This window comes from Symphalangus syndactylus, chromosome 3 (assembly GCF_028878055.3).
Source record: "Symphalangus syndactylus isolate Jambi chromosome 3, NHGRI_mSymSyn1-v2.1_pri, whole genome shotgun sequence".
Lineage (NCBI taxonomy): Eukaryota > Metazoa > Chordata > Mammalia > Primates > Hylobatidae > Symphalangus > Symphalangus syndactylus.
In genome coordinates, this window is record NC_072425.2 from 18,987,501 (window position 1) to 19,007,500 (window position 20,000).

Here is a 20,000-nt window from a genome sequence, read left to right on the forward strand (position 1 = left end):
CCAAATCATATAAATAAGAATTAGTTAACATCTACATCCGTAGGGTTGAGAACCATCCCCTTTTAAATTTTATGTAAATTATACTCACATTTAAGTAAAATCAATTGAAGATATTTACGATATTAGTTTAAAAACAAAATTTGCAATCACTCCATGTAAGAATGTCAGTCTCTTATGGGTAAATGAAATTCCCAATGGGCAGTCTCAGAACAGTAGAATCAAATAACAAGGAAAACCTTATTAAATTCCCCAAATAGGTTTGTGGATATTTTAGGGGGACCTGTATTCACAGAGAAGAAGGAAAATAAAATATCTTAATATTTAGGATCAGGAAACCAAATAAGTCAATCAAGCCCTGTAAAAAGTGAAAAGGTCAAATTTCTTTATCGTGAAAACCAAGGATAGCCTCAGCAAAACTCAGTACAAAGCTAGAACTGATATAAAAATAAAAGAGCTTAATTTTGTAAACAAAAAACATTTATTTCCCCCATAAACTAAAGACGAAGATTTGAATTATATTTGAAACAAACTCCAAATGCAAAACTAGCAAATTCCAATGTAAGTAAAACAAGTAAACAAAAAAATCAGCAATCAAAGGCCTTCACAAAAACAATACAACCAAAAAGATCAAGTAGGAGGCAAAGCCCACAAACTTGGGCATGGATGAGGCTCAGCAAGAAATCCTTCAAATAGCAGTTGCATGCAAAAGAAGTCGAGCAACTAAACCCCATAATCTTGGGTCAATATTGACTTGTTTTACCCTAAACTTCAACTGTTCTCTCCTAAAAACTGCCTTGTGCATTTCTCCTTAGTCCTCTCCTACCAATGAATACCATTAAGCTAACACACTCTGAAAGGTGCCTCAAGAAAAACATTTTTTTTAACTGAAGCTGCTATTTTCTGGACTAGACCACATTAAATGCAAAATGAAAACACTGGGTGTGCAGATTTCTCCTAACTGGAAGACTGAAAAAGACTGAATGGAAAGGGGTGAATTCTTTTATGCATGTAATAGTTCAGAAAACTGATATGATGTCAACATGAATGTGTTTTACAATAAAATTGGGTGTCAGAGCCAGAATGGATTCACTGTCTCTGCAGGCCAGAGCATAGCCACTGTTGCCTAGAATTGAGTAAAGTTGTCAAGTGAACTGATGTTTAGCTTCAGTAAGATGGCCTGAAAGAGAAGAGCTAGCACAAGGAAAACTCGCTACAGCAACTTTTTGCTTTAAGAAATGACTTATATTTCTAACCCCATCTTAAGGAGGTCAGTTACTTCATCATCAGAAGGCAGAAGACAAATTGACCCTTGATCAAAATATACAGATATAAATGAAAGTTTTCAAAATTAGAGGTTGAGAGACAATATAATCCATGCTTTCTGAATTATAAATGTCTCATAAAATCATCTCATATTTCAGATAAAATATAGTCTTTTACTCAAATTTTTCATCTAGATTTTTGTTAACAGTACAATAAAAGCTTCACTGAAAAGCACAAGCACTGAGGTCAAACTATCTCTACACATCTTAACTAAAGTGTTCCACACTAAACCAATACTGCAGTTTACTACATGTTTCTGAAATTAACTCCAACATCCAGAACAGTTAAGAGATCAACTTAATCTCCCTTGATTCTTTAACCAAGATAATCAATTCTGGCTACAGTAAAGTAAGCACTGCCCATTCAACAGCATTCTGAACAAAAGCTGGGTCTATGTACTAGAGGCATTGCAAGCAAGCTCAAGACCAAAACAAGTCATACACCAGTAGAGCTATACTCCAGAGACTTCACTCTTTTCCTGTCTTCTCTGTCACTGAATAAACTGGGGTAAGACAACACTCCAGGGATGAAATAGTAAAAAGGAAGAAAAGTAGAATGGTTATAAATGTCCTGTTGCAACAGTTACGTACATAAAAATCTAGCCATGCATTTCTCTGGTGCCTACCACATCACAAGTTCAAGACAAAAAACATAGTACCTAGGGGGTGCTAGATTAACACAAACAAAAGAATCATCTACAACATTTCTCCTACACCCACAGAACCAAGCATTAGCTAAGTCTGATTTTAAAAACACTGCCACAAATTTTTTGAGTTTTCAACAGTGAGAATAAATTTAATTATCTGTATTTACCCGATTATTCAAATAGTTTAAGATCCAAGGCTATAGTTTTAGGATTTAGATAAAACTTGGTAACATGTCCAAGTTCTACTACTTAATAACTAGCTGACTTAGACAATTTATTAAACCTCTCTGGGCCTTAATTTCTTCATGTGAAAAATAGGAATAATCAAACAAACCATAATAAGTTCCATGCAAAGAGGCTATCATAGTCCCTAGCACATGGTTAGCCCTAGTAAGTGTTAGTACATAATAATTTAAGAATTTCTAAAGAACAATATAGTTAGATGCTATATAATATAATAATTGAACTAATAGAAATCAAACAGCTGTAAGACTCTATGGAGACTTAAAAGTAACAAACTGAACGACTTAAAATCAAACAAGCAAATAATTTCACAAAGGAGGAATACTCTGGGTTCAAACCCTTACCTTGGACTCTCTTTACAATGCCCTTTTCTGGGCAATTCAATTAGAATGAGGTTCAAAGGAAAGAAGAATGAAGAAATAACTCTGTAACATAAACATTTCCAGTCTTTGCCCTTCACCCTACTCATATATATGACTTCCCAAAAGACATATAGCATATTTTAAAACTAACAGTTTTCAAGTAAAAATTTTCTTGATATAGAAAGATATAGAATACTAGTGTTATAAAATTACAGTCAATGTACCAAGGAGATCGAGGAGTTAAGAGAGAAAAATGGCCAATTCTTTAAAGGAAAGAGAGAAAAATTCACTTAGAGGGTTAGCTATAGCTAAGGGATGGAAGGTGTGTTAAAAGTCACTAATAAACTTCTAGAAGCATATATAAGTAATAATATAAAAGCCAAGAAGAAAAGGCCAGAAAAAAAATATGTTACTACACCTTTCGTGACACACTGCCCATAAGAAACAATTGCTAAAAGGCCAGCATATGCAGGACAGCATTATTTACATCTAACCAGAAGAACACTATTAAATAAATTCATTGTAAGTGGCATCTAAAACACAATGGACACATTTCCAGTGTGCTAAAAAATGAAAAATAAAAAACTCCATCCTGAAAAAAATTACTCCTTTATTCCAAAGTTGTTTCCATCTATAGAAAAATCTTCTGGAAAACAGTTTAAATACCACCATAATGCTAGACAAGTCACAATTATTAATCTTCACTATTTACTATTTAAGATTTAAAAAAAAAAAACAAGACAGGTCTGTGAACACGAAAAACATTTTTAAAAATCTCTCTGCTGATACCCATATTTACAAAGAGGCATCTGAATGGCCCACTGTCCATAGTGCTCCTCAAAGCCCAGAAATGAGTACCACAAGACTGACAGATAATAGAACACTGTACAGGTTTCTTAAAGCTTTTGCTTTATACTAAGAATTTAAGACAGCAAAATACTTCAAAATAGAGTATACATATATCAGATGTCAGGAGTACATTATCTCAATTCCATAAACAGGGAGGTCACTGAAAAGACAGTCTTGGAATGTTTAAGAATCATATCCCAACATTATCCCTTTTCTCTTTTGCTTTCCTCGGCCTTTCATGTCTTCTTGTCCATACAATATATATACTTGGATGTGATCCAGTAATCCAAAACTATACATATCTAAAACATCTTCCCTAACTTTCCTATCAGAGACAAGAGAACCAAAAGGCTCTCATTTCCAGGCTTTTAAACTCCCCATAAATCTTTGGCTTTTCTCTCTCCTCCTGCCTACATTAAATCTTGCTAACTTTTATTGTGAAGAAGTTACATCAGTTCATCTGGCACAACAGGAGCTTACAAAGATTGGAAATATTTCTGTTATAGGGTTATTTCTGTTTCCTTCCTCTTTCTTTGGAACCTCATTCTAATTGAATTTCCATGAAAAAGACATTCATTTACTCAATCTATAGATCTGAACAAGTGAGAGATCTTCTGAATCTGAGTATACTCCCCTTTATTCATCACCATGTTCCCTCTTGATTCCTCAAGTCTACAACAATGAATGAGATTTAACTGGTTCACCTCAAAAATTATTGTTAATAGTAGTAACATATCTATTGAGTATCTTCTGTGTGTAAAGCGCTTGACTATATGTTTTCATGTACAATTTCATTTAATTCTCACAGCTACTCTATGAGGTAACCACTATAATTATCTCCATTTTAGAATTTTTTTTTTTCACGCTTAATTCACTTTATTTTTCTTGTATAAAAATCCGATGTGGTAGCCACAGCTGGAGCCTGGGTCCGCTGCACGGAGACTCTGGTGTGGGTCTTGAGGAGGTGGTCAGTGAATTCCTGATAGGGAGACTTGGTAAATACGGTCTCCTTCCAGAGGTCGGGGGTCAGGTAGCTGTAGGTCTTAGAAATGGCATCAAAGGTGGCCTTGGCGAAGTTGCCCAGGGTGGCAGTGCAGCCCCGGGCTGAGGTGTAGCAGTCATCGATACCAGCCATCATGAGCAGCTTCTTAGGCACAGGTGCGGAGACGATGCCAGTGCCCCTGGGTGCAGGGATGAGGCGCACCAGCACAGAGCCGCAGCGGCCTGTCACCTTGCAAGGGACGGTGTGGGGCTTGCCGATCTTGTTCCCCCAGCAGCCTCTGCGCACGGGGACAATGGAGAGCCTGGCCAGGATGATGGCCCCACGGATGGCGGTGGCCACCTCCTTGGAGCACTTAACACCCAGACCGACGTGGCCATTGTAGTCCCCGATAGCAACAAACGCCTTGAACCTGGTGCGCTGGCCGGCACGGGTCTGCTTCTGCACTGGCATAATCTTCAAAACCTCATCCTTGAGAGGGGCCCCCAGGAAAAAGTCAATGATCGCTGATTCCTTAATGGGCAGGGAGAAGAGACAGATCTCCTCCAGGGACTTGATCTTCATGTCCTTGACCAAGCGGCCCAACTTGGTGACGGGCATCCACTCCTTATCCTCGGCCTTGCCTCTGCGAGCTCCGCGGCCTCGGCCACCGCCCCGTCCACGGCCGCGACCCTGGCCCCAGATGCCACTGCCGAAACCTCCGCGGAAGCCACCGCAGTTCCCCATCCCAGGGCCACTAGGGCCTCCGGGTCCCCCCCCCGCTGCACCGGCGTCATCCGCCATTTGGTGTTTTCTCAGAAAAGAAGCTCCATTTTAGAAATTTTAAAAGTGAGACACAGAAAGATTATTTTAAGGTACTTTCTCAAGGCAACCTAACTGGGAAACAGTGAAACTGAAGCCCAAATCCAGGTCTGAATGACTCCAAATCCCATATTCTGTCTGAACCATTCCCCTCCGTGTGTTAAGCTCTACCAAAAATCCCCATCCTAACTTACTGCCTTCACTTCTTCCTCTACCTTGGCAAAAACTTCTATCACTTTCCTGGAAAGTCTAACATGTCCTTCCAAAAATCCATTCCTTTCTGCCTTCAAAATTCTACTTTATTCTTTTCATTTTATAAAACCTTCCCAGATTAGTGCCATACATTTCTAACCTAGACCTAGTTAGTACCAGCCACGACTCCTGGCCTTTGTTCTCTCTAATGTTTCGTACTTTGGTACAAAGAGCTAGTGTTATCTATCTATATTTTTGTCACTTGACATTAGCAGAAACCAATTTAATCTTGCAAATAACAAACAACAGCAAGTTGCACAACTAGCAATCAACAATTATATTTATGTAGGTAAATTGGTTATATCTTAAGAATGTGATTTGACAGATTTTTCATATCCTGCAAAGTATATCTTCCTATCATTTCCCATTTACAGTCCAAATCTTCTTGTCTGCCAAAATATACCTAAAGTTCTTGTGGATACCAAGGAGCTAAAAGCTGAGTAATTACAAATGGAAAGCAGTTTGTAGTGTGATGTAGCAATCACTCATACAAATTATAGAGGTCTCTTGAAAATTGTGAGAGCAAGAACCCTTGTCCCAAGTGGACTTAGAAGATGCCAGGTACAGCGGCTCATCGCTGTTATCTTAGCACTTTGGGAGACCGACACAGGAGGATCGCTTGAGCTAGGCCAACATTAGGCCCCGGCCAACACAGTAAGACTCTGTTTCTACCAGAAATTTTAACAATTAGCCAGGCATTGTGGCGGACACCTGTAGTCCTAGCTACTCAGGGGACTGAGGCAGAAGAATCCCTTGAGCCCAGGAGGCTGCAGTGAGCTGTGATCATGCCACTGCATTTCAGTCTGGATGACAGAACAAAACCCTGTCTCAAAAACAAAAGAAAGAAAAGATCGTACAACCTTTTTCTTCCATATGGTATCAAATACATGACATTGGCTCTGCTATTAGAATGTTTCTATCTACCATTTCAACAGGGCAGTACAAACCTAGAATGCACCCTTTGGTTGCTATCTTTTGAAAAAAGACCAACAAAACAAAGACTATAAAAAGTCTAGGCCGGGCGTGGTGGCTCATGCCTGTAATCCCAGCACTTTGGAAGGCCGAGGTGGGTGGATCAGGAGATTGAGACCATCCTGGCTAACACAGTGAAACCCGTCTCTAATAAAAATACAAAAAATTAGCCGGGCATGGTGGTGGGTACCTGTAGTCCCAGCTACTCGGGCGGCTGAGGCAGAAGAATGGCATGAACCCGGGGAGAAAAAAAAAGTCTTGAGACCTTTACTGTTTAGGAAAATAAAACTGCAGAACAATTCAAAGTGGCTCTTTATTAACCTTAAGTATTATCATTTAGATTCCTCTTAAAGTATATTTTCATTTTAACATTTTAAATATAGCGTTACATAGTTCAAAATGCAAAAAGTACAACATTTTTAAGTCTCTTTCCTATTCTTGACCCCAAACACGTTGTTTTCCTCCAGAGGCAAATAGCATCATGTTTCTTGTATATTCTTCTGGAAATATTTTATATATATAAAATAAATTATATATATATTTATACACGTGTATATATATATTTGTGTAATATATACACACACACAAAATAAGTATACATTTCTATTATTTTTCCTATATCAGATATACATGTATATAATACATATATATACCATCATGTACTTAGCTTTCTGACTTAACAACACAGCTTTAAACTGGTTCTGTATTAGTGCATACAGAGCTTCATCACTCTCTTTGACAGACTGCATAGTACTACATGGAATAGGAGTAACATAATTTAACCAGCCCGCTACTGTTAAACATTTAGGTGGTTTCCAAGCTTTTACTATTCTAACCAATACTACAAGTATCTCTGAACACACACATTTCTTACATGCAAATATGTATGAAGGCTAAATGCCAAGAATTGCAATTGCTAGGACAAAGAATTGTGATATTTAAATTTTGATAGATACTTCCAAACTGCCCTCAAAGAAAGGTTGTACCAATTTATGTTCCCACTAGCAATTTCTAAGAGTCTCTATACCAGTTCTCTATCACTCTGTTATACTTTTTGATCTTTGCTAATCTGACAGATAAAAAATAGTAGCTCAGGGAAGTTTTACTTGTTTTGACTCTTTAAAAAATGTTATGGGGCCGGGCGCGGTGGCTCACGCTTGTAATCCCAGCACTTTGGGAGGCCGAGGTGGGCGGATCACGAGGTCAGGAGATCGAGACCACGGTGAAACCCTGTCTGTACTAAAAATACAAAAAATTAGCCGGGCGTGGTGGCGGGCGCCTGTAGTCCCAGCTACTCGGAGAGGCTGAGGCAGGAGAATGGCGTGAACTCGGGAGGCGGAGCTTGCAGTGAGCCGAGACTGCGCCACTGCACTCCAGCCTGGGTGACAGAGCGAGACTCCGTCTCAAAAAAAAAAAAAAAAAAAAAAAAAAAAAAAAAAAAAATTTATGGATACATAGTAGTTTTACATATTTATGGTAGGATATTTCAATACAAGCATAAAATGTGTAATAATCAAATCAGAGTGACTAGAATATCCATCATCTTAAACATTTATCATTAGTTTATGTTGGGAACATTCCCATGTCACTCTTACAGCTATTTTGAAATATACAATAAATTACTGTTAACTATAGGTCACCCTACTGAGCTACCAAACTCTAGATCTTATTCCTTCTAACCAAATTTTTGTACCCATTAACCAACCCCTTTTAGCACCGCCTCCCTGACTACCTACCCTTCCCACCCTGTGGCAACCATCATTCTACTCTATCTCCACAAGATCAATTTTTTTTTTTTTTTTTTGAGACGGAGTCTTGCTCTGTCACCCAGGCTGGAGTGCAGTGGCGCAATCTCGGCTCACTGCAAGCTCCGCCTCCCAGGTTCATGCCATTCTCCTGCCTCAGCCTCCCAAGTAGCTGGGACTACAGGCACCCGTTACCACGCCTGGCTAATTTTTTGTATTTTTAGTAGAGACAGGGTTTCACCATGTTGGCCAGGATGGTCTCGATCTCTTGACCTCGTGATCCACCTGCCTTGGCCTCCCAAAGTGCTGGGATTACAGGCGTGAGCCACCGCGCCTGGCCAAGATCAATTTTTTTTAGCTTCCACATATCAGTGAGAACATGGGATATTTGTGTCTCTGTGCCTGACTTAATTCACTTAATATAATTGTCCTCTCATTCCATCCATGTTGTTACAAATGACAAGATTCCATTCTTTCTTTTTCATGGCTAAATAACATTCCACTATGTATTAATATATGTATCACATTTTCTTCATCCATTCATCCACTGATAGACACTAAGGTTGATTCTATATCTTCGCTATTGTGAATAGTGCTGCAATAAACAAGGGAGTGCAGATTGTCTTGATATACCGATTTCCTTTTCTTTGGATATATGCCCAGCAGGGTGATTACTAGATCATATCATAGTTCTATTTTCAGTTTTTTGAGGAAGCTCCATACTGTTTTCCATAGTGGCTGTACTAACTATAGTGTATGAATGTTCCCCTGTCTCTACATCCTTGCCAGCATGTTATGTTTTGTCTTTTTGATAAAAGCTGTTTTAACTGGGATGAGATGCTATTATATTGTGGTTTTGATTTGCATTTCTCTGACAATTAGTGATGCTGGGCATTTTCATACACCTGTTGGCCATTCATATGTCTTCTTTTGAGGAATGTCTATTTAGATCTTTTGCCCATTTTAAAATCAGATTTTTTTTTTTTGCTATGGAGTTGTTTGAGTTCCTTGCATATTTTAGTTATTAATCCCTTGTCAATTAAATAGCTTGCAAATACTTTCTCCCATTCTGTAGGTTGTCTCTTTGTTTTTGTTTTGACTCTTGCAAGTCAGTAGAATATAATGGTTAAGAGTATAGACTCTAGGGCCATCTCCCAGCTCTGCCACTCACTTGGAGCTGTGCATCCCTGGGCAGGTCACTTAACCTGTCTCCTCTTCCTACATCAAACAAGGATATTAATACTGCGATTTCAAACATTCTTGTGAAAATAAAACGAGTTAATACATATGAGATGCCTAGAACTGTGCCTGGCACATAGTAAACACTCAATAAATAGTAATTGTTATTTTTTATCCTATTTTGAGTGAGGATGGACTTTTTTCCACATTTAAGAGTTATTTGTATTGTCTTTTCTGTTACTTGTCTTTTCATATATTTTGTCCACTTTTTTGTTTTTTGTTGTTTTTTTTTTTTTGAGACGGAGTTTTGCTCTTGTCGCCGAGGCTGGAGTGCAGTGGCACGAACTTGGCTCACTGCAACTTCCGCCTCCCAGATTCAAGCAATTCTCCTGCCTCAGCCTCCTGAGTAGCTGGGATTACAGGCGCCTGCCGCCACACTCAGCTCATTTTTTGTATTTTTAGTAGAGACGGGGTTTCGCCATGTTGGGCAGGCTGGTCTCAAACTCCTGACCTCAGGTGATCTGCCCACCTCAGCCTCCCAAAGTGCTGCGATTACAGGCATGAGCCACCATGCCCAGCTGAGATTTAAATATTTCACAAACAAGTAAAAATAATTGGCCGGGTGAGGTGGCTCATGCCTGTAATCCCAGCACTTTGGGAGGCAGAGGTGGGCAGATCACCTGAGGTCAGGAGTTCAAGACCAGCTTGGTCAACATGGTGCAACCCCCATCTCTACTAAAAATACAAAAATTAGCCGGGCGCAGTGGTGGTGCCTGTAATCTCAGCTGCCCGGGAGGCTGAGGCAGGAGAATCCCTTGAGCCTGGGAGGTGGAGGCTGCAATGAGCCGAGATCAAGCCACTGCACTCCAGCCTGGGCGACAGAGTGAGACTCGGTCTCAAAAAAATAAAAATAAAAAAACAAGTAAAAATAATTGATCCATTCTAAGTTTTAGCCACTATCACATCAATGTACCACCTTAAAAACTTGTTGAAAGGTGATGTCTTTAGAGTTTTTCTTCCCTGCTCCCTCCTCAGCTATACTTCTCTGTCTCAGCTCATATTTTTCCTTCTCTTATAGAAACCTTCCCAAACTATTTTTTCTAAAGTCTCCCCCTACCTCAGTCAATACTTCATAATGTTTATCATGCTTTGAAATTATTCTATTTATTGACTTATTTATTACCTGTCTCCCTGCACTTAATTGTATGGTCTTTCAGGGCAGCATATTTGTCAGCCATAGTCATTGCTGTATTCCCAACATCTAGAAAAATCTCTGGCTCAGAGAAAGCAAGCAGTGTTTATCCAATTAATGATACTGTTTAAAGTTAAACTGAAATTAGAACCCTCTTGGAGTGCAGGTAGAAATACAAAATGGTACAGCCACTTTGGAAAAGAGGCTGGCAGTTCCTCAAAGGTTAAACATAGTTATCTATGACCTAGCAATTCCATTCCAAGATATATACCAAAGAAAAATGAAAACATATGTCTACACAAAAACTTATACACAAATATTCATAGCAGCATTATTCAAAATAGCCGAAAGTTTTAGACAACCTAAAACTTTTTAGCTTCCAGTACTCTGCAAGCCTCCTTTGAACGAAATCATACTACAAAAAGTTCCTAGAAAGTAAATTTAGTCTAAATAGGAAAAACACAGAATTTGAAGTCAGATACATTTCAGTTTGAATCTACCTCTGTCACTTATTAGCCCTATAACATTAGGTTAATCCTCAAGTTTTACTAATCTTCAAGTTTTCTAATCTATAAAATTAGGATATACAGATTTATGGTGGTATTATGAGGATTCAGCAAGATAACAATTTTTTTTTTTTTTTTTGAGACAGTGTCTCCCTCTGTGGCCCAGGCTGGAGTGCAGTGGCATGGTGCAATCAAGGCTCACTGCAACCTCCACATCCCAGGCTCAGGTGATCCTCCTGCCTCAGCCTCCCAAGTAGCTGGGACTACAGGTGTGCACCACCATGCCCAGCTGATTTTTCTATTTCTAGTAGAAACTGGTTTCTCATGTTGCCTAGGCTGGTCTCAAACTCCTGAGCTGAGGCAATCTACCCTGAGCTGAGGCAATCTACCTCTCTCGTCCTCCCAAAGTGCTGGGATTACAGGCGTGAGCCACCACGCCTGGCCAATTTTTTTCATTACCAGTACATTCTTAGCATATTGCAGGAACTCAGTAAACACAAATTTCTTCCCCCTATTTGCTCCCCTTCCTAATTGTACTACAATAATTAGCACCCAAGGATAAAGCTCAAAGAAATTTTCCTTAAACCAAGTTGCATGCTACAGCAGTTAAGATTACCCAGATGCTGGAACTTCCCGAAATGACATAACAATGTAGGTATTATTTTTTTTTTTTTTTTTTTTTTTTTGAGACGGAGTCTGGCTCTGTCGCCCAGGCTGGAGTGCAGTGGCGCAATCTCGGCTCACTGCAAGCTCCGCCTCCCGGCTTCACGCCATTCTCCTGCCTCAGCCTCTCCGAGTAGCTGGGACTACAGGCGCCTGCCACCACGCCCGGCTAATTTTTTGCATTTTTAGTAGAGACGGGGTTTCATCGTGGTCTCGATCTCCTGACCTCGTGATCCGCCCGCCTCGGCCTCCCAAAGTGCTGGGATTACAAGCGTGAGCCACCGTGCCCGGCCACAATGTAGGTATTTTTAAGTCTCACCAAACTCCCTCACAAAACCAGACAGAGCCATCAGGAAATAATAAACCACAGATGACATTTCCTACAAAAGCAGGTGACAAGGAATCCCTCCCAAACCCTGGAATTATAGATAGGTGTGGCCAAAAACACCCAACAGCAGCAAGACCTGTGATCAGCAGCTATATGAAACAGTGGTGGTAAAGAGAAATACAAAAGGGTCCTAAAAGCCATGAAACCCAGAACTCACCAACAAATAAATACCTGCAAAGGGAAAAAGATCAATCATATTATATCTGAGAATCTAAGCAAGTGAATCTGAGGACAGTCACTTGCCATTCAGGCTCTAAGTCATGAGGGAAAACAATCCTAAGAATAGAAAAACTAATTAAATGACATAACTGTCTATCTCTTCAGTGAAATATAATGAGGACCCTCTCCCAAAAAACTGCACAGAAAGTTTTAACTTCAGTCAGTAGTCAATTGTTATTTGAAAACCATTAGGCTAGGCACGGTGGCTCACGCCTGTAATCCCAGCACTTTGGGAGGCTGAGGCAGGTGGATCACGAGATCGGGAGATCGAGACCATCCTGGCTAACACGGTGAAACCCCATCTCTACTAAAAGTACAAAAAATTAGCCGGGCATGGTGGCGGGCACCTGTAGTCCCGGCTACTCAGGAGGCTGAGGCAGGAGAATGGCATGAACCCGGGAAGCGGAGCTTGCAGTGAGCCGAGATCGCGCCACTGCACTCCAGCCTGGGCAACAGAGTGAGACTCCGTCTCAAAAAAAGAAAAGAAAACCATTATATATTTATAACAATATATAGAATAAATCAAGTAATTATCTTAATTTTGTTAAGAATACATTTTTGTCATAAAAGATATATAAATATAAAATCTAAGAAGTTAAGTGAAACCCTGTAATCTTACATTTCAGTTAGAATTATCAATGTGAGCTCACTTATCTCCTCTCCTTTCCTGAAAGCAAACAACCAAGTAGCAATAAGTACCCTTAAGGCTCAAATTTTGGCCTTTGTATATCACTACTCAATGAAAAGAACCATGGCTCTTTGGAGAAATGGCAGATTCCACATCTGGTGGAGGAAATGTACAAGATGAGCCTGGCACGTTTTGGTGGGCCAGAAAGAAAGAAGCTAAAAAAGCTAATAATGGAGTCTTATCAGAAGGACATAGGAGCCAGCTTGAAGGGGTTCCCACTGGACAAATGTGGTACAATTTCAGCATCAAAAAGTATAATGTCTGAAACTGATTAAAACACACTACATATACAAAAAGCCAACACTTCATAATAACTACTAAAAAAAAATCAAAAGTTATACACCACTGGAGGATACTAAGGCACTACCTCATTACTCTGGAAATTGATAATTAAAGGGAAAGAATTAAACATTTTATACTGCCTTTCCAGTATGAATTGTATTTCTGGGTAACCAAATAGCCCTAGTGAATGGAATAAAGCTCTTTTAAAACACTCTGGCTAATCGAAATCACGCCACTCAGCCTGGGCAACAGAGCGAGACTCCACCTCAAAAAAAAAAAAAATTCTGGCTAATAAATACAGAAAGAATAACATAACTGGACCATTTCCAAGGCCTAAGAAATTCAGTAATCCAGGCACTGGGTCATCCATAGATGGTAAAACCATTAGGTGAAAGAAGGGGAACTTTACAATGAAGAAATCAGGCTGGCACTACCTAATCCACTGATCAGTCTTAGCACTGCAAAAAGTAAGATGACTAAATGTTATGGCTGATGTGATGCATGATGAATCTAATCAAGCTTTTAGATCTAATTCTAGTCTAGAAGAAATTCAGGAAATGGAAGCGTAAATTAAATACTGCCACAAGGAAGTATCAGCCAAATCTAGAATTGGGGCATTCTACAGGAAAAACATTCTGATTTTTTCAGCAAGTCAATGGTATATGAAAAAGGACAGGTATGTGAAAAAGGGGCAGAAGGAAGGAATGTGAATCTGCACGGAGATACAAAACAAGTATAACATATTAGTGGTTAAAGCTGACTGGTGGTTATATAGGAGTTCATTGTACCCTCTACTTTTGTGAATTTGGGGGAAATTTTATAATAAAAAGTAAGACATACACACCAATGAACAACAACAACAAAAAACCACAATGACTTAGAAGCAAACAGCTAGTGTTTGAATCGTAGCTCTACACTTATTGTGTGAATGTGAACAAGTTACTTAGCTTCTTTAAACATGGTTCTCCTTCTATAAAATGGGAAAAATATTACCTCCATTTATTAAGTTTGAATGAGATAATAGACAAAATGTGTCTAGTACATAAAGAGCCCAGTAAATGTTAACCACTGTCATCACTAGTATTAATGTTATTATTATTATTACTATTATAGAGGATATGATAGCAAAGGCTTCTGTATAGTTCCTTATATAAGTAGCCAATTTGGGGGGTTCAAAACTCTTATTTCATTTTCAAAAACACATATGATACACAAACATAAAACACCTATAAATAAGTACTTTTCCTTTTCTATTACTCAGCTTTTTGAAAATTAATAAACACAAACATGACTATCACCAATGTAACACTAACGAAGTTCATTTGTCTGAAATTTTATGCTATACTTCAGTTAAATTTAACTGACACAGTGCTATCAATATTGTATCTACAATTCTTCATAGTTCCATTGTTAAATTTAAATTGTCCTTAATATGATCAATAAAATAGATTATATAAGTAATAGCAAATCTAAGAAACATGCAAGGCAATATTTTTCAACTAAAAAATAAAAATATTCTCATTTCTAAACAAAATCAGTTGAATGCTCATATTACCTATGCTTTAGATAGCAAAAAATAACCCTTTTGTAAATAAAAAATTATACTGAACTCTACAGTGCTGAGGCAACCGATAAATTTTTCCTTTCACTTTTAATCAAGCTTCCTGTTGTAAGAGCTCAGCAGACAGTGACGCGAGACACTGCCTCCCAACTTCAGTTCACCTTTGCAGTTCCACAAGGGACACCATGTCAAGATTGTTCAGCTTTTTTGATGAGTGCTGCGTGGGTAACTAATGTGTAAATGCAGATACGTATAGAAAGCAGTTTTGACAGTGATGTATTGCAACTGGTTCCAGATGTCGGTAAGGGATGTTTGGCCAGGCATCTAGAGCTCCACTGCCACGGAGCAGCACCAGGACCAAACCAGTCTTGAAAAGACCATGGCACTCTAACTCTTCAATTACAATCTTCTTAAAACAATTATTTTGCTTCTCTTCTTTCAGAAAAACACTAAAATATTACTGCTTTGTTGCTCATTTTTTCTAATTTAAGGAAAGGGCTGACATAACAAGCCTAATAGTTTGGCTTTCAAAGGAAACTTCAAAGTGAATGGAGGGAATATTAAAAATGAAGCACATACTCATCTCCTATAATGAGGTTTTTAACTAAATTGCACCAAAACTTGCATATGTACAAAAGTTTAAAGCAACCCCTGACTAGCAAATTAAATGTTGAGATTACTCATCTAATAATAGAATTCTTAAGAATATCATTGTAAATATGATACATATAATTATAAACCAAATCAGCAAGCTTATTTTCTCTTGCTGTCCAGAAATGTGACAAGTGTATATTAGCTAAAGAAAATGTACCTCGGTTGCATTTGACTTTAAAAATTAAATAATGAATCTTGTAATGATGTATTTTGAGAATAAAATTCTAGAAATGGAAGACTGACAAGCAGCATGTGAATAAATGAATTTCTGGGCCACTGGCTAATGAAATACAGAAAGATGTACACAAAAATTCCAAAGTGAAAATGTTATTACAATCATACAATGAATCGCCTTTAACATTTAAAATTGATAAAGTTGCACTTTCTACATGAAAAATGTTGTAGCACGGCTCCAACACAAGCATTTGGTCTGATGGGAGTTTTTTCAAACAACCTGTCTGTCTCCCTCTTCTTTCAATACCAGACTCCCAGCTCCAATCAAAAAACCTCTCAGGGGATCACCTACAGCTACATTCTCGCCATGTGGTTTTGATATAAGGCATTTTCTCATTGATCAAGGGAGCTGCAGAAGCATGTGTTCTGTTTATCCTAGAACAAAGAAGGCGACTTACATTACTGATGTTCAGAATCAAATCAAAGGTTTTGAAATACTTTTAATAGGAAAAAGGCAAACAAATCTGTCAAACGATGTTTAGACTCAACGTTCCTTTTGATTTCCTAACAAATTGAATAAATTGAACATTCTAAACACATTACCAAACTTTTAATCTGTGAGAAGACCTTGTGGTCAATAACTTCCTATCATAAGTAAATTGTTTAACTATAGCTCAAAGTTACTATGTTTGGTCTGATATGATATGATATGCTAATTGAGGGTAGAAAGTAGTTTTAAAAACTGACCAATCTTTTTTTTCCAGATGGATCATCAAATGTTTTTCTAACCTTGCATTTTCTTAAATGACCAACTGGTAGAACTGTATTACCAGTTCTAATTGGCTTAGAATATAGAATGGTTCAAGATAGCAGAAGAGCTGTATTCATTCCCATCTCCCTTTTTATAGGGCTCTGTTTTGATAAATCCTTATTGTGACTTGGTTTTTGTTCTATTCCTAATAAATTATGTTTAACAAATAAAAATATAATATAGCATTCCTATATAAACCATTTGTTGCTGTAAACTATGGAAAATTTGTCTAGGCAGTACATATATCTGAGTATCTCTGAGTATATGTATCTCAGATCTGATAGGTCAAAAGCAAAATTATTACCCAGTGAAAATGTGATGCAAATGTATTTAACTGAATGACTTTTGTGTTTATCTTGTTGGTTTACTAATAATTCAAAGTAAATCCTCTGGACAGCAAACTAGTACTTCTAAAAATACAAAATACACATCATTATATCCAGCAAAAGTCCAAACCTAAGGACTAATATCTGTATCCAGCAAATAAGGACACAGAAGACTAAGGTACTAGATGAATTTAGTTTCTGATCCTTTACCAAAATGCGTAGTTCCAGAACAAACCTCTGTATCAGTCTTATTGCTGGTGGCAATATAAATTGGTACAACCACTTTGGAAAACAATTTGGCAACATCAGGTAAAGTTGGATATACTCTATAAACCCAACAACTCTATTCCTAGTTATATACCTCAGAGGAATTATTGCATATGGACAAAAATATGTGTAAAAGCATGTTTATAATACCAAAATTTCAGATGAAATGTAAGCATCCATCAATAGTGAAATGAATGTGAAGTTCATCTGCACGGTAGAATACTACAAAGCAGGTAAAACTAATAAAATCAATTCACGGATATCAAAATCAATGCAGTACATGTTGAAAACTGGTGAGCACAAAATCAAGCTACAAAAAGATGTACAATGTGTATATACTACATATAAGTATTATATGTGTATATATACACATTATATTTGTCAATATTAAAAATACTAACATTATTTGTAAATACACGTATGTGTAGTAAAAGCATTTTTCAGATGAGAAGAATATGTACCAGTCATAAGATAAATAGGTACTAATTTGGGGTGGGAAAGTTAGTGAGCTGAAGGGATGGGGAACCTTCAAACATATGTAAATGGGTATTTTTTAAAAATAAATGTCTAAAGCAGAAATGGCAAAATGTTAACATTTATTAAAATTAACAGGAAGAAATAAAAGGCTATGTGTTTGAAATATTTCATAAGCAAAAATTAAAATGCAAAAAGTCCATATACCCTACATGGGTCTTTACTTCAGAATTACCACCAATACTTCATTCAAATACATTCATTGATATACTGCATAATTTTATTGGGTCAAAAATTATGTCCCAATTTCACATTCTCATTTACATGTGGGAGCCAAAAAAGTTGATCACACAGAGGTAGAGAATAGAGTGACAGACACCAGAGACTGGGAGGGGTGTGGGTGGGAGGTGTGGATAAAGAGGGATTGGTTAATGGGTACAAACATACAGTTAGATTAAAAGTATAATTTCTAATGTTTGATAGCAGGGTAGAGTGACTACAGTTAGCAATAATGTGTGGTATATTTCAAAGTAGCTACAAGAAAGAACTTGAAATGTTACCAAACACATAGAAATAATAAATACTTAAGGTGATGGATATCTTAAATACTCTGACTTGATCATTACACATTCTATGCATGCAACAAAATATCACGTGTACACCATAAATATAGAAAATATTATGTGTCAATTAAAAAATACGTCCATAATTAAGGGTCAGAGCAATCCATTCTTCTGAATAAAGTCATCACACAATAAGTTGAACCATCTAAATACTTAGTACTGACATTACCTTTATTATATTTTTCAAATATTTAATATATCTTATGCATATATTTTCAAAGAAAAAAATGTGTGTCATCACACAATAAGCTGAACTGTCTAAATACTTAGTACTGACATTACCATATTATGTTTATGAAATATATCTTATGTATTCACTAGATATCTTTTCAAAGAAAAAAATCCCATAATCACCAATGACCCTTCATTAATTGGTGAATATTCCAGACAAGCTAGAGTCGACAACTTATATTATCTGATTTTCAATTCTGTTTGAACTTCACATAAAAACATTTTGAAGAGAAAGGAATGTTATTACTATATCATTTGTGACAAATAATCAAGATATGAGAATAGTAAATAAATTATTTGAATTTAAAGCTAGGAAGCACTTCTTTTTCAAAGAATCCTATATGTAAAATAATTGAGCCATGAAAAATGTTAAAATAGGTAAAAATCATGCCCCAAAAGAATCTGGTAAGATTGTGGTAAATAAAGGAATTTACTAGGCGAGAATCTCTATTCACTATAGGCAATTTTAGCTGTTTTCTCCTGGAATTAAATGTTCTATCCTAACTTCTGGAACTAGTTAAATATTAACGTTATTGCCTTTCTCAAAGATAATGGTAGAATTTAACTGGTTGAAAACTGCCACCCACAGCTAACATTTATAAAGTATCTCCCAATGCAAAATTAGACAGATTTCCTTTCAGGACATTCTAGGAAAGTTCCCAAATTAGATTCCTAAACTAAACAAAGCTACTACATTAAACTTGGCGATATCACAATCATGAATTGATCCTCTAAATGCCAAAATTGAGAGTAAAAAAGAAAAATGGACACTTGTTAGCAATACAGGATAGCAGAAGTACACAGTGATGCTTACTGATGAAATAAGGATACTTTCTAAATCAGTGGTTTTCAAACTGTGGCCCAGGTACCCCTGGGGTCACTGAGGTACCCTCAGGGCTCTGCAACGTCAAAACTGTTTTCATAATTCATTAAGATGTCACATTTTCTGTTTCAACTCTAATTTGTTCATCAGTATACAATGAAGTTGACAACAGGCTACGTGAAGCATGGCATCACAACAGAATGCAGAAGGAGATATGAGAAAACTGCTGTTGAAGTCAGACATTAAAGAAATTTGTAAAAAAAAAAATGTAAAACAATATCAATCATCTAATTTTTTATTTTGGAAATATAAGTTGTTTTTTATTTTAAAATGATACTTATGCTAACATGTTATTGTTATTTTAAAATAAACTAATAAAAATTTTAAATTTCTAATACAGTAAATACTGATAAATATAACCCACATAAGCCAAAGCTTGCTAGTGTTCTCAATAATTCTTTTTTTTTTTTTTTTGGGACAGAGTCTCACTTCATTGCCCAGTCTGGAGTGCAGCAGCACAATCTCAGCTCACTGCAACCTCCACCTCCCAGGTTCAAGCTATCCTCCCACCTCAGCCTCCTGAATAGCCAGGACAATAGGTGCATGCCACCATGCCCAGCCAATTATTGTATTTCTTGTAGAGATAAGGTTTTGCCATGTTATCCAGGCTGGTCTCAAACTCCTGAGCTCAAGTGATCCACTGCCCCAGCATCCCAAAGTGCTGAGATTTCAGGCGTGAGCCAACA

The 20,000-nt window shown here is 37.4% G+C and overlaps 2 protein-coding genes across 6 annotated transcripts in view; both read right to left on the reverse strand.

The window, feature by feature from the left end:
- PBX3 (PBX homeobox 3) overlaps positions 1 to 20,000 on the reverse strand; it is a 227,080-nt gene that overhangs the window by 126,135 nt on the left and 80,945 nt on the right. The window lies entirely within an intron of this gene.
- On the reverse strand, positions 4,274 to 6,951 carry LOC129478881 (small ribosomal subunit protein uS5-like). The gene has a single exon (XM_055271070.2). The coding sequence runs from the start codon at positions 5,204 to 5,206 to the stop codon at positions 4,295 to 4,297; it is 912 nt and encodes a 303-aa protein (XP_055127045.1). The 5' UTR covers positions 5,207 to 6,951; the 3' UTR covers positions 4,274 to 4,294.